General features: G+C 36.2%; 2 protein-coding genes across 2 annotated transcripts in view; both read right to left on the bottom strand.

Moving 5' to 3' along the window:
- The window catches only part of LOC106873090 (polyunsaturated fatty acid 5-lipoxygenase), a 19,572-nt gene extending 15,924 nt beyond the window's left edge, over positions 1–3,648 (bottom strand). The window contains exon 1 of the mRNA XM_052975187.1: positions 1,401–3,648. The gene's annotated coding sequence lies outside the window, so the exon portion shown is untranslated. The remainder of the gene's footprint in view (positions 1–1,400) is intronic.
- Positions 3,649–3,981: 333 nt separating this feature from the next.
- LOC106873092 (polyunsaturated fatty acid 5-lipoxygenase) lies at positions 3,982–17,620 on the bottom strand. The gene is made up of 15 exons (XM_014920316.2): positions 17,098–17,620; positions 15,674–15,718; positions 14,827–14,955; positions 14,359–14,456; positions 13,758–13,890; positions 12,995–13,090; positions 11,790–11,886; positions 10,320–10,437; positions 9,367–9,459; positions 8,577–8,637; positions 7,824–7,929; positions 7,085–7,170; positions 6,205–6,387; positions 5,467–5,630; positions 3,982–4,223 (listed from the first exon to the last, which is right to left on the bottom strand). The coding sequence occupies exons 1-15, from the start codon at positions 17,581–17,583 to the stop codon at positions 4,109–4,111; spliced, it is 2,010 nt and encodes a 669-aa protein (XP_014775802.1). The 5' UTR covers positions 17,584–17,620; the 3' UTR covers positions 3,982–4,108.
- Positions 17,621–17,865: the final 245 nt, after the last annotated feature.

The following is a 17,865-nucleotide window of genomic DNA, read 5'->3' on the forward strand; positions in this document are numbered from 1 at the left end:
TATACTTCACAATTGCTTGAACCCCCACCTCCTGGCACTCAGTACATAGCAGCACGCACTATTACTTGGAATCCATTACCATACACACACACAAACACACACACAGATACACACACGCACACTCACACACATACACTCTCTCTCACACTCTCTCTCACACTCTCTCTCACACTCTCTCTCACACTCTCTCTCACTCACATTCACGCACGCACACGCAAGCACAATATGACATACATACGCATAACCACAGCCCTCCACCCAAAAAAGCTGTCACTCGTCTCTTCGTACACACTCACTAAAGTAAACACACACACCCACTTACAAGTATACACATACACGCGTACACCGACAAACAGACAGACAGACTCACACTGGCACAAATAAAAGATAGGCAGAAAGACACATGCTCCGTCACATTTATACACAATAATCACACGCACACACCATCCCGAAGGAATAATATACACATATATATTACATATATACATTCACACATGCATATATACATACATTACATATATACGTAGGTGCACACATGTATTGTATGCATACATATATATACAAACATACATACCTACATTACAGACATTGCATATATGGTACATACACAAGAGGGGTGTTGAGAAGTTCCTGACTGTAAGGGAATCGCGAAAAGCCTGTCGGAGGCCCAACCATCCGAGTTCTTTTTATAGGGTTTAGAAAAACTAAAGGACCGTTGCAATAAGTGTGTCTGTCTGTGGAAAGTATGTTGAATAAAATCATAATTAACTGATTCTCCTGTATTTTCTTTTGCCCAAAGCCAGGAACATTTCACGACCCCCTCGTGTGTGTGTGTGTGTGTGTGCATATATATATATGTACACACTCACACACACATATATAGATAAACACATACACACACACATATATTTCGTCCGTCTTCCTTTCCTCTTGGACTTTCTTCCGTCTCCTGTTTCTGACGAAGAGCCATGCTCGAAACGTAAAACTACCTTTCGTTCTTTCCTTGAGCGTCTGCTGATACTTTGCATGTACCACATCCTCGTGTTGTTGTTTTTTTCTTGTTGCGTTTGTTCTTCATCTTTTTGAGATTTACGATATATATATATATATATATATATATATATATATATATTTATATGCATGTATACATATATGTACATAATTACATATATATGTATAAACATATGCATATATGTGTACAGGACGTCATAAAACGTAAACAACTTGAAACACGAAATACGTGCTGTATATATATATATATATATGCGTATGTATATACAGGGGTTGGACAAAATAATGGAAACACCTAGCATCATAGCATCATTGTGAAATATCTATAAAACCGCCAAAAGCTTGTTTTATTTTTATGTAAAAGAGTCGTATGAAATTTAGATACTTACTATCAGGTGAGCGCAAGTGTGTACGTACACACACACATACACACACACACACACACACACACATACACACACACATATATATATACACACATACGCATATCCACACACACGCACACTCACGCGCACACACGTACACACATATATACAGATACACACTCATGCATGCACACTAGCACGTGCGTGTGTACGCGCGCACGTGTGAGTGTGTGTGCTCGCGCGAGCCTATGTATGTATGTATGTATGTATGTATGTATATCCTGGTTGTTGATAATTTTCTCCGGATCCCACATATATACATACGTTATGCCTGAAAATATAATGGAGTCGTTTCACCTGTTGCTTCATTAATAATAAAATCAGGTGAACATGGAGAAATAGCGACGGCAGAAAATACTTACATAATAGAAGTAAGTGGAAAACAAAGGTAAAGAGGTGAGAAGTCCACGGCTGGAAAGCCGTCTTGTGGGAACTGACATGTGGTAACAACACCACAAGAGACGCAAAATTTTACTTTGAATCTGATTTTTTTTCTTACTTTCTGCTGCCAACTGTTATTTTCACCTGATAAAAAAAGGAAGAAAAAACAAAACGAACGGAAGGTCTCTCCTTTTCTTCCTGTCTATGTCACCATTTTCTCTATTCTCCCTGTCTATCTTTCTCTCTCTCTCTCTCTCTCTCTATATATATATATATATATATATACACACACACATATATATATACTTATATCACAGGTACTTATTTATATTATTTTGACAGGAAAAGGCAAACTCGACATCAGCGGACTTTGAACGCAGAACGTAAAGTTGGACGAAATGCCGCTAAGCATTTTGTCCGGTGCGGAAACGATTCTGCCAGCTCGCTACCTGATATATTTTAGCTAATATTGTATTTATACACAGACGTGCCTGTCAGCCATATGGATTTATGGCTGCAATAAGATCCTTTTTCACCGTTTTTATTTCTTATAATTACCGAAAACCAGGTTATGGCTAGGAATTTGTTTTCTGCTTATTATATTATCCATCTGTTATTATATAAATTATTTCTGTTATTCTCTCGTTAAGAATAATTAATTGATTATGGAATTCTTGTAATTACTATAATTCATGTTAGAGTCTCATTTTTGTTGTTATTATATCCTGGTTGGTGGTAATTTTCTCCGGATTCGACGAATTTCAACTTTTACGAGCACAAACTGTTGTTGTTGCTGTTGTTGTTACTTGGATCGAACTTTCCAACTCGGGTAACTTCCTAACTACGATAAAACATATTCTCTTGTTCTTTTAGACACATACGCAGATTGTCTCTTTCTTTTTCTGTCCGTCTCTCTGTCTCTCTCTCTGTCTGTCTCTGTCTCTCTCTCTCTCCCTCTCTCCATTTCTCTCAAGAGTTTAGCAGCGCCATCTCTAGACGAGCAGTTATTCTGTGCTGACAAAGAAAAATAACCCAGAAACTGCGGTACGCAGATATTGCTTTGTGCTGAGTGGAGACGCTAAACTCCCTTGTTCGAAAATATAAGGACACAGATAGTGTGTCATATAGCCACCTGGAGACGATGTTTCCTGGGGCTAAATAACAATAACATTCGTCCTAACCAGGACTGCCATATTATGTTGGCAAATAATCATATCTCAAATCATGATGGTAAATTTAAAGATAGCCTATGAGAGTTATAAAAATTATTAGCAAAATTAATGTACTCATTAATGTACTATTTCTGAGTGGCTTTAACACACGCAGTACCATCCAACCCGGAGGCAGGCCTATTCCTCTCAGGAATGTCACCGAATGAACAAAGACAAACAAAATCCCTGTTTGACCTTCTTCTTCGTAGAACAAATACTACCCCTCCACACAGCCAGCGGCAATAACATTTGATATCACTACTTCATAATTAACACGAAACTCACTCATCATGTGAACGGGATGCTGCCTATTTTCTTCCACCATGTTCTTGCAGAACTTACAATATATTTAGCGATAGGAGGTTATAGATAAACCTCTTACAAGAAACAATCGACCTGTGTCGAGCTCGAACTTCCAAAGCGCTGACTGGAAATCGAGTGAAAATAGATTGTCAAACATAACTGATTCGAAAGTTGCTCTCTGAAAAACAATGTCGTATAAACCAAGCAATTAAGGTCAGTAATGCTAGCCATATGTATTAAAGTTGTTTCAGAAAGGAATGTGAAAATACATAAAAATATCATTCCCAAAGAGAGAAAAATTCTTATGAAGCGACAAAGAAGGATCAAATTGCCGAAATACACAACTCTAGGACAAAATGTCTATGAATATATGCAATAAATAGGGAAACCGCTAAAGCTATTATTTTATAGAATAACCTATATAATAACATTTTCAGCAAACCACAACAATATGAGTTGTAAGGTAACTATTGAGTTTTTATATACTTTATTCAAATCGGCATAGAATAGCAAAATATAGAAACACCTCAATTAAACTATCGGCAACCTTCTGCCGGAAAACATCAACACATCACCAGTGTTTTCCGTAACTAATCATCTAAATGATCGCTTCTGTCTGATGATCAATAATGTGAAACACAGAATAGTAATTTGTGAAGTTTTTTAGAAGCGAAGTTTTTAATATAGTATATTGTAGCATAATGATATATAATATAATATAATATAATATAATATAATATAATATGTATACACACACACACACGCACACACACATATTTAAATGCTGATAGCATTAGGAATGTTGACAGGGTCCAAGACTTCGTAAGGTTTATCTAAGGTCCTATTTCTTCTTCTAATTCCGTCACTAATTCTTTTCAAGTCTGACCGGAAACTAAAATAGAAAAAGAGAGAACGAGAAGAAAAAAAAGAAATAAGAAAAATATAACGAGATATTAATGCAGATTAAATTCTGTCTGTTTTCCAGAACACATTTAGTAATACTACCACTGAGACCTTGTCACTTTTTCATCTTAACGTTGCCAGTTAAGAATGAAATGTACCAAGATTTTATCACGTGCTTCTTCACCAGTTTTGGTTCAGTCTCAGAGATATTATAATTTTCATATTGTTAAATATTCAAACTTAACATTTTTATCAAACTTAATAAAATTATCACATATTCTACTTATCCCGTTTTCACACTCATTCATACAAAGTTACACATTTTAAATATATTATCAAACATTAGCACAAGAACATTTTATATGGTATACATCCTATTGTCATGTATATCAAATGTTATCACATTATCATGTTATATTACGTATTAATCCATATTAAAATATATCACGACATATCACATGTTGCCACGTTATAATACGATTTCTCTTTATCAAATTTATTACATACCATTATCCAATACTTGCAGATATTAACATATAACATCATTTCTTTATTGCATACTATCGTATATTAATCGCATAATACTGCATTGCAGTATATTATCATTGATTATCACATAGTATTACATATTATATGTCATATTAACACATACCATCTCACGTTAACACCATACATTATATGATATTAATAGATAATACTGATCTCACATGTTATGACGTATTATATTAGTACATTTTCACATATATGCTACACAATGTCACATATATATTTCATGCATCTACGGCGGTGAGCTGGCAGAGACGTTAGCACGCCGAGCGAAATGCTTAGCAGTATTCCTTCTGCCTTTACGTTCTGAGTTCAAATTCTGCCAAGGTCAATTTTGCCTTTCATCCTTTCAAGATCGATAAATTAAATGCCAGTTGGGTCGATCTAATCGACTGGCCCCCTCCCCCCAAATTTCGAACCTTGTGCCTAGAGTAGAAAAGATTATTACATGGTATCACATATGATGCTATCACAAATTATGACATCATTTTCACGTTATTAGATGTTTACTCACTTTATCATTATCGTATTATATCACGTTCTCACACCACATCCCATTAACCCATGTTATCACATATTATCTACATTATCAAATTAACGAACACAACATTATGACGTATTGGAGAGCCTCCTAATATCACATGCCTTGTATATTTTTTTTCGTATAATTTAACATTTATACTTACTCTTTGACACAACCAACTGCTTTCGGGTCGTAGATATATTGTGTTTCAAAATTACCCAAGGAATTGGTTGCGCTTTCACTGAGTACGCGAGTCAGTGTTACAATGTTAAAAGTTTCTGCTTTATTGGGGATAGCAGCAATGACATCGTTCTCTGTTTTAGGGTTCTATAGATGTAAAATGGCGGAAATGAAAAGAACAAAGAGGAAAATAAACCATTCTTGTGTAGGTCTACGTCTACATTAACCCACTCATAAGAGATATGTGCAAGAAAAAAGCTGAACTTTTAAAACTGTTTCCAACAAGTCATTTCAGTGTTCTCACGACTACAATGTTGTGTGTCAGTGACCTTGATCTTCGGTTTAACAACATCTCCACCACATCATTTCGTCATAGATCTACATGTCGTAGAGTGAACGTATATTTAACGTACTTGGTTACTTTCAATTGATAAAATGGTTGGAAACGAACTTATTTGCTTGAACTTCTCTTTAAGATTTTACACAGCAGATATTTCTTTTGTTGCATTATCCCTAATGCTGCAATACATTAATCATACGTTATTACATGTTATCAAATGTTGTCGGAGATTCCTGCAATATGACATATTATCTCACAATGTTATAAATTAATACATGATCATTATCACATATTGCATACTTCATTATCGCATACTAGCACACATTAACAAGCTATATAAAACATTCTATAAAAAAAGAAAAAAACGAAAAATAAACTTACTTTGTCTTTTAACAATGGTGTCCTTAGCGTCATTGGATAATTTGTAGGGAAACCATATTCTTCATACTGCAGGAAATTGGCAGCGGCATGTGTCACGCTGCAGGTGAAGATAGTTATGGCTAGAATCTCTTTTAATTCTTCTTTTGAAGACATGTGACCTTTGCCATCTTTCATTGGTAAACCCTGTAAAAAAGCAACGGACAGAATTTTATATTCAACTCTATTGAAGTGTGAAATCGCGTAGCCTAATGGTCGGGGATGTCTCTTCCCAGATTGAGCGTCCCACTGTGTCTTTGAGAACGGCCCATCATATTACGTTGCTCCAGCTTGCTCAACTGTGAATGTATACCAGTCGATTGCTGCTGCAGCTTTCTCTCCCCTTCTCTCTCTTTCTCTCCCTGCAGTTACCACATCTCCCTTTTTTTGTGGGTCAAGAGGTAGACGGGCTTAGAGTGTCTCTATAGCAGTTGATGATCATTTAAGTGACTAAAACAATTAGCAATAGCATGATGCCTACTACCAGATCAGACCAAACAAAACTAGACTCAATGGCAAGTGAATTCCGAGAACGTACGAAACTATTAGACATCAAAACGAGGAAGCTTTTCCTACGTTGTTCGACCTGCTAAAATTTGCACCCAAATCAACCTCATATCACAGCCTGTGGCAATTTTTCTCAATCTTTTTTGACTTCATAGGACACTGGAGATCAAATACTAAACATTTACTCCTGGATTTTGTAACTAACAGGTTGAACGGTCCAGCGTAGGGGCATTGAGAAAAATAAGGAACCCTAATTTTATACAACTTCATGGACAACAACAGTAACAACAACAACAACAACAACAACCAGTCTCCAATAATTATAAACATCATTTACCTGTAAACCTCCATTCTCGTGTCCTACGGCCATACTTTCTATCCAGTTTTGTATCTCCCAGTCATTAGTTACATCGTCTTCATTAGCTGAATTTGTAATTAAAACGGAAATATGATTAGAAAAAATCCTGTACAAATATCGGATGGTTTCATTTTTGGCAAGAAAAAAACTAAAAGTAAAACAAGCGGTTATTTGTAACAATTTCTCGTTCCTTCAATTTGTTTTCAATTTCTAAATCGATAAAAAGAAAAGAAATGGATTTATCTATTGCTTTTGCGGCGTCACGTGTTCTGTCCCCAACGTAGCAGTAAATTGCTTTGTTCTGCTCCCTATATATCAACGGGACGCTATGTATGCTTAAATATATAGCTTTTATATATATATATACAGCACACACACACACACACACACACACACACACACACATATATATGTGCTATATATATATATATATATATGTGTGTGTGTGTGTGTGTGTGTGTGTGTGTGTGTGTGTGGAGACGCAGTGGCCCAGTGGTTTGGGTAGTGGACTCGCGGTCGTAGGATCGCAGTTTCGATTCCCAGACCGGGCGTTGTGAGTGTTTATTGAACGAAAACCTCTAAAGCACCACGAAGCTTCGGTAGGGTGGCGGCGGCGAGCCCTGCTGTACTCTTTGACTACAACTTTCTTTCTTCCAAACCTATTTATTGTAATATAATAAATATAACATAAAACAGATAAACAAATCGATATAATTACCATAGTAGATATCTATATAGCTGGATACATACTTATATATTGAGTTGTACAATAGAAGTGAATCATCTCTGAAATAGTATTTGGGTAAAACTTTCGGATCATCAACCTGAAGTTAGAAAGCAGAGATATGTTCTCAACTAAACTGAGTTGCGCCAGAGAAACGTGTTGATTATGTTCTTTTCTACTCTAGGCACAAGGCTCGAGATTTTGTTGGGTGGGTGGGGCAGTCGATTGGATCGACCTCAGTACGCAACTGGTACTTAATTTATCGACCCCGAAAGAAAGACCGGCACATTTGAACTCATCGGAATTTGAACTCAGAACGTAACGGCAGACGAAATACCGCTAAGCATTTCGCCCGGCGTGCTAACGTTTCTTATTTCTTTATTGCCCACAAGGGGCTAAACACAGAAGTCTTCTGTCCACGTCACAAACTTGGGCAAATATATTTTTTTAATACAAGACCACACAGTTGTTCACGTATGCAAGTCTCTCATCTCCCGCCACCGATGCCGTCCAAAGGTAAGATAAGGCCGAGAGATGTTGGAACCACAGCTGTCTCAGGTATTGTCCGGATACAAAAACCCAGAAGAGATACTTAAAGCCACTTCGCTCTGGTTCTAGTAATTCCACTTACCTAATCTAAACTAGTAATTCTTTACTAACATCGAAACTATGAACATAAACTTATAGTTGGAAACGCAGGATTTGAAACCAGAACGCCGAGAAATCAACAAAAAGAGAAACGCTTACTTTTCGGTTTTCAAAATCAGTAGCTGGATGTCCATCACTTAAAAAGTTCCATCCCTGTGAACTATACAGATATATATATATATAATAATATCAGGGATAAACTAATATTAGGGAGATTACTGCATGAAACTTGGTAAGAAATTCCCCATCTGATCAGTAACATGTCTACAATATTAAATATTCACAGAATAACCATTAATAAATAATTTGAATGTATAATTTCAGATTTAAATAAATATTCATGATTATAAGGGTGTCTATTTACGCCTGTCGTATCTGTATATATATATATATATATATATATATATATATATATATATATATGTATGTATGTATATGTATAATAAAGACATTACAAATGAGAAAGTCAATACGGATGTATATAAAACGTGTATATCCAAAAGTTAATAAGATATAATAGTAGAAATATATTTACATATACACTTACGCACACACTCAAAAACAAACAGAGGCAGACAAACACATACACACACGCACATACATAACACAGATACATACACACAGACATACTATACACGTACACAGAAAAAAGATGCAGACATACAGAGAGAGAGCCTCCCCATACGCACAGACCTATGCATAGAGTACCAGAAAAAAAGAAGAAGCAGCATCGGAGTGATAGCATGACAGTCCAAGCTCAGACAAACTGGACTCAAATTTCACGTAAGAGTATGCAACTGGGCACTTCCTATTGCTTTTTGAACATACCTATCTGTTCAACCTCATCAATAATACAGTTGACACAGGATAATTTGCGTTTATATCTTACCTTTTATGAATAAGTTCAAACATTCCATCTCGTCCAATCACCATTACATTATCGATCAAACCTCCAGGCGATACTAGTATTTGAAATGCATAACTGGGAAAATAAAATCAGGTGAATCAAAAAATTGAACAATATTGTAAGAAAGGTGCGTCTAAACGCCCAGGTGGTGATAATTATTATATAAAATCAATGTTACCTACCTACCTACCTACATACACACACACACACACACACACACATACACACACACACACACACACACACACGAACGGGCGCAAATATACACATATTTCGTTTACGTGTAGTGATATCAATAACTGATTGTTATAACTCAATATTTATGCTAAATCGTCAGATGAGTTGAGTAATATGAATTATTAAATGGACAAGGGAATAGGAATTACGTAAACAATTATATATTTATGCATGTGTATATACATATCTATCTATCTATCTATCTACCTATCTATCTATCTCTCTCTCTATCTATCTATCTATCTATCTATCTATCTATCTATCTATCCATCTATCTATCTATCTAACTATCTACCTATCTGTAATCACATTTCTATTTCTCCAAGGCCAATTTTGAACTCCTAGATTTTTACATGGTCGTCTATGACTACCATCGTCCCTAGGTATAGCATATAGAGAGAAAGCACGTCAAGGATAACTTCATCTCGTATGTCTTTCATATATTTAAGACACGTAAGATATAATTTGAGCAAGATTTGACTAAGCATTTTAGCACTTTTGCCATCTGATAGATATTTCCTTACTCTTTATAGCAACTGATCTTACCAAACATTTATTCCTACTAAAAAAAATTGTTTCACTAATTTTTATTGTTGGTAAATTGTGAAGAATGCGACTGAAAATTAGAGGTTATCTCTTGCTATTACAAGAGAAGAAAACCCCCAGAAAAAAAAAACAAAAACAAAAACAAAACTCACTCGTTGATGGCTAAAAGGAAAAGTGTGTGAGGTGCCAAAATCTTGTAGACTGGATGCGACACAGATACGTTTCTGTGAAGGGCAAGAACAACCACTTGCATCAATAAATGAGTTAAACCTGCAAAATATATTCGTTGAAAGTTTTTATGAATTTTATTGCTTTGCTGTTGGAGGGGAAGTGTTGTTGTTGTTGTTGTTGTTGAGATATCCGTCGTTTATGCATTTCATTGTTGATGATAGGAACAAGAAAATGTTTTCCTTTTTTTCTTTTTTGCTGTCAACTGATTCACACACACACACACATATATATGCATGTATATATGAGCAATTACGCATATTTCTTGATATGTAAATGTGGATGTCGTAAATATATGCGTAATGGCTCGTCTATTCTTGTATGTGTTAATGTGTACGGTATGAGCGTTTATGTGAATGTGAGATGCCGATTTGTGGATGAATGTATTTAAGTCCCATTCTCTTATGTATGACCTTGCTATAAAAGAAGTTTTCACTCCCATATGGTCAACCACTTTACCAAGGAGATTAACACTAGCTTTCCATTGGAAACATCATTTATATTTATGAGTTATATCCCTCTAACCTGGATATTTACCTAGCTATAAATAAACATGAAAAATAGAACGGTTGGCTCAAGCGAATATCAAATTTCTGTTTTGTTGTTCATGTGACGATAATATTAGAGGTGAGGTGTTATATACAAAACATCAAATGGTGCATCTCGACACACAGAGCTTTAGTCATTCTAGAGCCACTTAATCAAAGATCTCATACGGCATATTGGCAACCAAAAGGTTACTCTTTAGTTTCTCTTTGCACCCGAGCAATGGCTGTGAAACATTTCCTTGTCCACATTCAAGCTGGCTGTACATTAGGACTTTAAGTATTCTTTTGTAATCCATTCTCATCATAAGACCAGCCCCGAGTAGTTATGGTTGCATGACTGAAAGCCAGTGTCGTGTGACACGGTTAAGTTTTCATAAAGATGTTTAAATCAGTGGGGGGTGGGGAATCACGAGATTAAATAACATAATAGAATGTAACAAGAAAAGAAAGCAAATAACCGAGCAAAAGAAATCAGTCAATATTGATTATTGCAGCAACAAAGGGTTGTTAACTGGCAGCATGTTTCAGTTTTATGACGTCTCTACATCTGAGCACAGTTTCCATCATAGCCTCGAGGCAATCATGTGTAAAATTATAAATTGGGTGGACGAAAATTGTGCTGAAGCTTCCGGTTGAAGGAGTATTTTTTTTTGTAGATGGTAAACCTTAAACATCTATCTGGCACTTGGCTGGCTATGGCGGTGTGAACACTGCTACAAGCACGAAAGGCAAAGTCGACCTCGGTGGAATAAACAATAATAATAATAATAATAATAATAATAATAATAATAATAATGATGATGATAATAATAATAATAATAATGATGATGATAATAATGATAATACCTAGGTGCACAACAGATTGATGGTAACTGGAATCAGCCAGGTTATACCACATTTTCGCAAGGGTCCAAACGCCCCAGTCGTCAGTAGGCAGGAAGACCTGAAAGAAAGGAAATATTGTAATAGTTTAATAGGAAAAATGCAGAGAAAGAAATGAAATTAACCAGAAGACATAGAAATATGGCGAGCGAGCAGAGGTCAGTGAAGTGGCTTTGAGAATAAGCATTGGGGAATAGATGGGAACGTGAGAGCTTTATACCATATGACAGAATGGAAATTTGTGTGTGGTTGGGTTGGGCTATCTGGCGCACGATCGTAAGGTCGTGAGTTCAATACCCTGAGGACTACGTTAAGGGTAGTTCAACCAATTGCACTTTAATTTCATGAGAAGGCTGTTCTGTTGATCGTATCAGCTAGGATGCTCGTCGTCGTAACCGACGAAGTGCTCCTAAATATAGAGCAACGTGGAATAAAGTGTCTTGCGGAAGAATACGAAACACAGTCCGGTCCGGGAATCGAACGCACTGGGCTCACAATAATGGGGTAGTGAGTTCGATTCTCGGACCGGGCTGCGTTTTTGTATTCTTGGGCAAGTCACTTTGTTTCACGTTGCTCCAGTTCACTCAGCCGTAAAAATGAGTTGCGACGTCACAGGTGCCAGGCTGTATCGGGCTTTGCCTTTCCTTTGGACATTGTCGGTGGCGCGGAGACGGGAGGCTGGTATGCATGGGCGAAAGCCGGTCTTCCATGAACAACCTTGCCTGGACTTGTGTCTTGGTTGGTAAATACTTGGTTGCAACCCCAAGGACGCTCATGACCGATGGTGGTCTTTACCCATTTTACTTTATATTTGTTTATACCAGACTGAAGAGAGCCAATGGCTATCCGACAGATGAGAGTGAGCGAGGCATAGCCTTCGTTTAGACATCTCTCGAGAGAAATAGCAAAATTTTATCCACCTTACTGCAACGCCGGAGATCTTAGTCTTGCTCGTTTCTTTTTCTCGTCTGTCCCAAACAACATTACCCGGCCTACTATGCTTACATTTGATGATAGTTTGTTGGAAAGGTTTCACTAATGTTCCTTGTGTTGATGCTTCTGGCGTTCAATAACAGGGTAAGGTTATGTACAAAGCTAAAAGTATATCAAAACAAAATATACGTAAAAAACAATTGCATAAGAAAACAACGTATTGCTGAGATACTTACAGGATTGTCTGCCCCTTTCTGCTGTTGCAGTTGTATTGCAATTGGCACCAAATCATCTTCGGAATTCAGCATAAATAACGCAATAGGCGCACATATCTGAAATACATACACACTTTTCATCATAGAAAGTTGCGGTTTCAACAGCATTTACGGTTATCACTACTTTTGTGCTGAAATATTATTCTGGTTTCTGTAACCAACGTGAAGATTCGGTTGGATTTGACAGCACCTTCAACACTTGCAAATATGTCTGAAAGAATATGTTATTCTGGTTATTATAACAAATTCTGAAACTTGGTGAAGGAGGAAGCCTCAGCGGCTCTTTCAATATAATTACAGAAATGCTATTCCAGTCCTTATAACCAGTTTGAAGATAATACTTTTTAAAGTTTTAGCGTCCTTATCGTATTCCTGTTATGCTGCCTTATCAGCGCGTGTGTATGTTTTACTGTTTTCAGTATTGTCAATTCTATGAGTATGTATGTGTCTGTGAGTGTGTGTGTGTGTGTATTTACGCATTTGCTACATATATAGTAATCTGTAGTAAAGGACATTTTACGCCGTTTTAATGAGCCCACATCTAATGAAGTGCGTTAAAAATCACCGGTCCCGCTCAGAATGAACCCGGTGGATCATCAGAGAAGCTATCGCGTTCTCATTTGTTCTGCTACTTATGAATGTGACTGTCTTCATGTGTGTATGTATACATATATTTGTTATATGTGTGTATGTGTGCGTGTGTATGAGTGTGTATGTGACTTACATCATATTGTTCTTTGTGGCAAATGCCTTCTAAAATTTCCAAGTCTGTGTAAAACAGTCGTTTCTCTTGGATTAATTCTTCCAATGTTTTTCCGTTCAGAACTGGTTTCATCATGTCTTCATCCACCCTAAGTCTAAAAAAAAGAAGAAATAAAAAAAACAACAACATAATAATAACAGAATCGGGTAACATTATTGGTCGTCTGCATTGGCCAAAGTCATTTTGTGAAGTTAATAGATGTGAGATAAAATCACATTGTAGATATTTGCATCAAAGTCTTTTCGTTTGGAACGACGGAAAAAAACTTATTAGTTTTTGCTACATATATAAGTAGTGACTGGAGATATTTCCATCAAATAAGATTATTCTTACAATTTGTAAACGAAAACTTCCTTTACGAGTATTTACAAAAAACGAGGAAAAAAGAGAAAAGAAAGCAATTTTTTGACAAATGAATGTGTAAAAATGAATTTAAAAACAAGATTATCTTAAAAGCAACTGAAATAATCTGTGGATCTGGGGATGCTTGGTGAGCCCCAAATATTTAAATTGTTTTTGTTTAAATATACAATTATTCTAAATAGGGAAAATATTGACTTACTTTGAAGGGATTTCTTCACACAATTTTATTGATTTTGGGTTACAACCGTTAAGTCGTTGGTATCCAAACCACGTGTCTTCGTTCCAATATGCACTAGCCTGTAGTGTATAATAAAGACAATACATTTAAGCATAAAGCATGAAGCGATGCGAGAACTGTGTCGCCATTGGTGATGGCCATATAGAGAAGGACTAATAATTATGTCAAGTTTCGTTTATCCCAGTCCTTAGGAAGTGGATCAGGGAAAATCTTTAATGAACACCGCACGTCGGTGTGTGTGTGTGTGTGTGTGTGTGTGTGTGTGTGTGTGTGTGTGTGTGTGTGTGCGCGTGTCTGCGTGTATATATATATATTTATTTATTACGTTTTGTAGATTTTGATAAGTTTATATGATGTTTTAAACCTAAAAACATCTGTATTATTCACAAATGCTCGATATTGAAAAACGAAAATATTTAAGGAACTCACTTTTGGCTTTGTAATCCCTTCCTTATAGTAAATATTATCCAGGTCTTCCAGTTTCTCCCAGGAACTTGTTGTGACTCCACTAAGCCAATTTTTCAGCTTTGTATCCCATTTCACAGAAAATATTTGCCACTGGAATAAAAATTAAAAAAATGTTTCGTGTAGTTTGGCGGGCGAAATGTCATCGAACACTTGGACGTAAAGGGATATAACTAATTCACGGAGAGCATATTTGTTCGACGCGCTATGGATTCTTGCATTATTTTCCTTATCCTCTTTCTCCATTCATAACACACACACACACGTATATTTTTCTCTAGATGTAGAAATGCAGTACTTAACGGCTTCCACATGTTAATCGATAGTTTCAGTGTAGTCCTGTAGAATCACTGTTGCATACTTTTTTTGCCAGTAAAATGTGAGTTTCTTGGTACGTATCCCCTTTTACATACACACATATATATTCACACAAAGTTGAAACGCTGTTTGATTAATTTTTCAGCGTACAATTTTCATCATCCCACTACCAAGTATGACATTACCCCTTCCTGTCTTATTCATCTAGCACCCCTTCCTTTCTCATTTATAAATACAAGAGTATTATTATAGTAGATTATCTCGGTAACCATGGGAGCTATGAAAAAATACAAAGCCCAGCATCGGATCATTCTACACATCTATAATTTTTCGCGCAATTCCACCCAGCCATTTGACCGTAAATCCCAAGACAAGAAAGAATCGCCCATGTCAAATTTATATGTATGGATATATATATATTTATGTACCCTTATACCTATATTTACATACACGTAGAGTTGTGTAAAATACTTTTATTATCAATTGTTCTTACCTGATATGTTTTTGAGAATTCTTCATCAGCTGGCAAAGTTTTCAACTGTTCAAAGAAAAATAGAAAATGTTTTGAAAAGATATTTAACATATTCTTATTATTAATCATGTTAACGGCAGCGGATTATTAGAATCGGTAGAGCGTCCATCAAGTTGATCTAGTGTCTCTTTATGTTCCGAGGTGAAATTCTCTCAGGTTTGACTTCGATGATTGCTGTCGAAGATATCGATAATATAAAGTAGCAATCAATACTATGTTGATGCGATCACCTTTATTCTCCCACCCCGTACATAATGCATGATTTTGGCATCATGGCAGGTATTTTTATGATTTATTATTTTTAAACAAAAACCCCGATCTTTTAGAGGCAGATAGATGGGGCGTGTATTGAACTGAATCCTCAAACCCCAGTACATTACTGGTATTTATTTATTTGATCTCAAGTAAGTTAGAGGGGGACATTATATTCAAAATAGAGCCCGATCGAATTTTTACCTCAGCGTTCAGAGTGAACAATGTTTCTGAATTAAAGGCTGTGAGCTGGCAGAAAAGTTAGCGATATTTCGTCTGTCTTTACGTTCTGAGTTCAAAATCCGCCGGGGTCGATAAATTAAGTACCAGTTGCGTAAGGGGTCAATCTAATCGACTGGCCCCCTCCCCACAAAAATTTCGAGCCTTGTGCCTAGAGTAGAAAAGAATTAATTAAAATTTCATAGTTTACTCCCTGCCAACCATGAAACTCGAACTCATATCCCTGTGATTACCGGTCATAGTGCTTTACCATTATTTCCTCATCTGTATCTTTCAATACATCTAAACACTTTTAAAGCAAACATTGTTTCATTAAAAAAAATGCAGTACAAATAGAAAAAAAAAAGAGAGACGTGACAAGTTCTTGGGTCGATATGATCGATTCTACCCCAACTCCGAAAGTATTTTGAGGTCATATTCATATTTATGAGAAATCAAATGTTTAACAAATGTTTAACCCTTTAAAGTAGTCCAGTGCTAGAAACAACAGCCAAATTTTCTATCAAATATCAATATACAGTAGGATATTGGAAAGGTTTGCATTTGATAATTTACTGTCCTCGCCAAAAAATACCCACCCCACAACCTCCGTCCCAACCAAACCAAGAACAAAGTCATTCTGTGTTGGAAAGAAGCAAACATCGGAGAGATAGCGTTTGAAACTCTTTTTTTATCATTTAATCTCTGATAATCCTCTCCACACTGGCGCATAGTAGTCCACCTCAAGAGAATACTGGATTTAACATATAGTAATTGTGATTATCTCACTACTCTTGGCAGCTTCACGAATTTCATAAACAATTGCAAAATAGATGAATAAATGCAATACAGTACAATAAATAAAATATAAGAAATATGAAATGACTTTGAGAAATCCTTAAAAATATACTTGCCTTAACAGGTGACCCCTCACTGTACTCTAAAGAATATATCTCACGTTTGTACTTGATTTCATTTTCCCGTTGCTCCTTATCCGGATCGTTCTGTGGTAAGAATGTATCCCATGGATAAAGAGTATAATGGATGGATGGCCTTATCCAACGGAAAACAGGAAACGTTACGCTCTTTCTAGTAAACCCACGTACCAATTCCAGTGTTTGTATGAACCAAATCGAAGATGTTAATTCGACTGTGGGCTTTTCGGTCCAGAGTTCAATTTTTTTCACTTCTGTAAACGATTCCGGGAGTTGAATATCAAAAGTGTCGAGGGCCCCGATTTTAAAATCATTTTTCCAGAAGTTGTCCACAAGGATCTTCTCACTGCTGTTATCCGAAGTATCGTATAATATAACATAAACGCTAGCATCAGTTGCTGCTCCTTTCTGGTCACCAGTTCGAATCCGGAGTGTAATGCTATTTTTTGATTGCATAAGACTCATTTCTGTTTATATGGAAATACAAAAGGCAAAAACTATTATTTTATATTATATTATATCAAAGACACAAACGCAGGTATATATAGTAACGAAACAAAAACGTAAATTCCAATGAAAATACTGACCGTTAAATTCCAGTAAAATGAAACAAGACCTATGTCTATCAGTAAATTTCTGAAGCAAGCAAAAAGCTGGATAATGAAACAAGCAAAAAATGAAAGAGTAACAACCAGCTAACAATGCGCCCACATACACACATCTGACTTATACATATGCCAGCTCTCT

This window comes from Octopus bimaculoides, chromosome 20, assembly GCF_001194135.2.
Source record: "Octopus bimaculoides isolate UCB-OBI-ISO-001 chromosome 20, ASM119413v2, whole genome shotgun sequence".
Lineage (NCBI taxonomy): Eukaryota > Metazoa > Mollusca > Cephalopoda > Octopoda > Octopodidae > Octopus > Octopus bimaculoides.

Excerpts from the sequence above, each read along its gene's own strand:
- LOC106873092 (XM_014920316.2), bottom strand. The coding sequence starts at position 17,583 with ATGAGTCTTATGCAATCAAAAAATAGCATTACACTCCGGATTCGAACT. Across the intron at positions 15,719-17,097 it reads GTGAGGGGTCACCTGTTAAG|TTGAAAACTTTGCCAGCTGA; the intron begins GCAAGTATATTT and ends TTCTTTGAACAG. Across the intron at positions 13,091-13,757 it reads GCCACAAAGAACAATATGAT|ATATGTGCGCCTATTGCGTT; the intron begins GTAAGTCACATA and ends TATGTATTTCAG.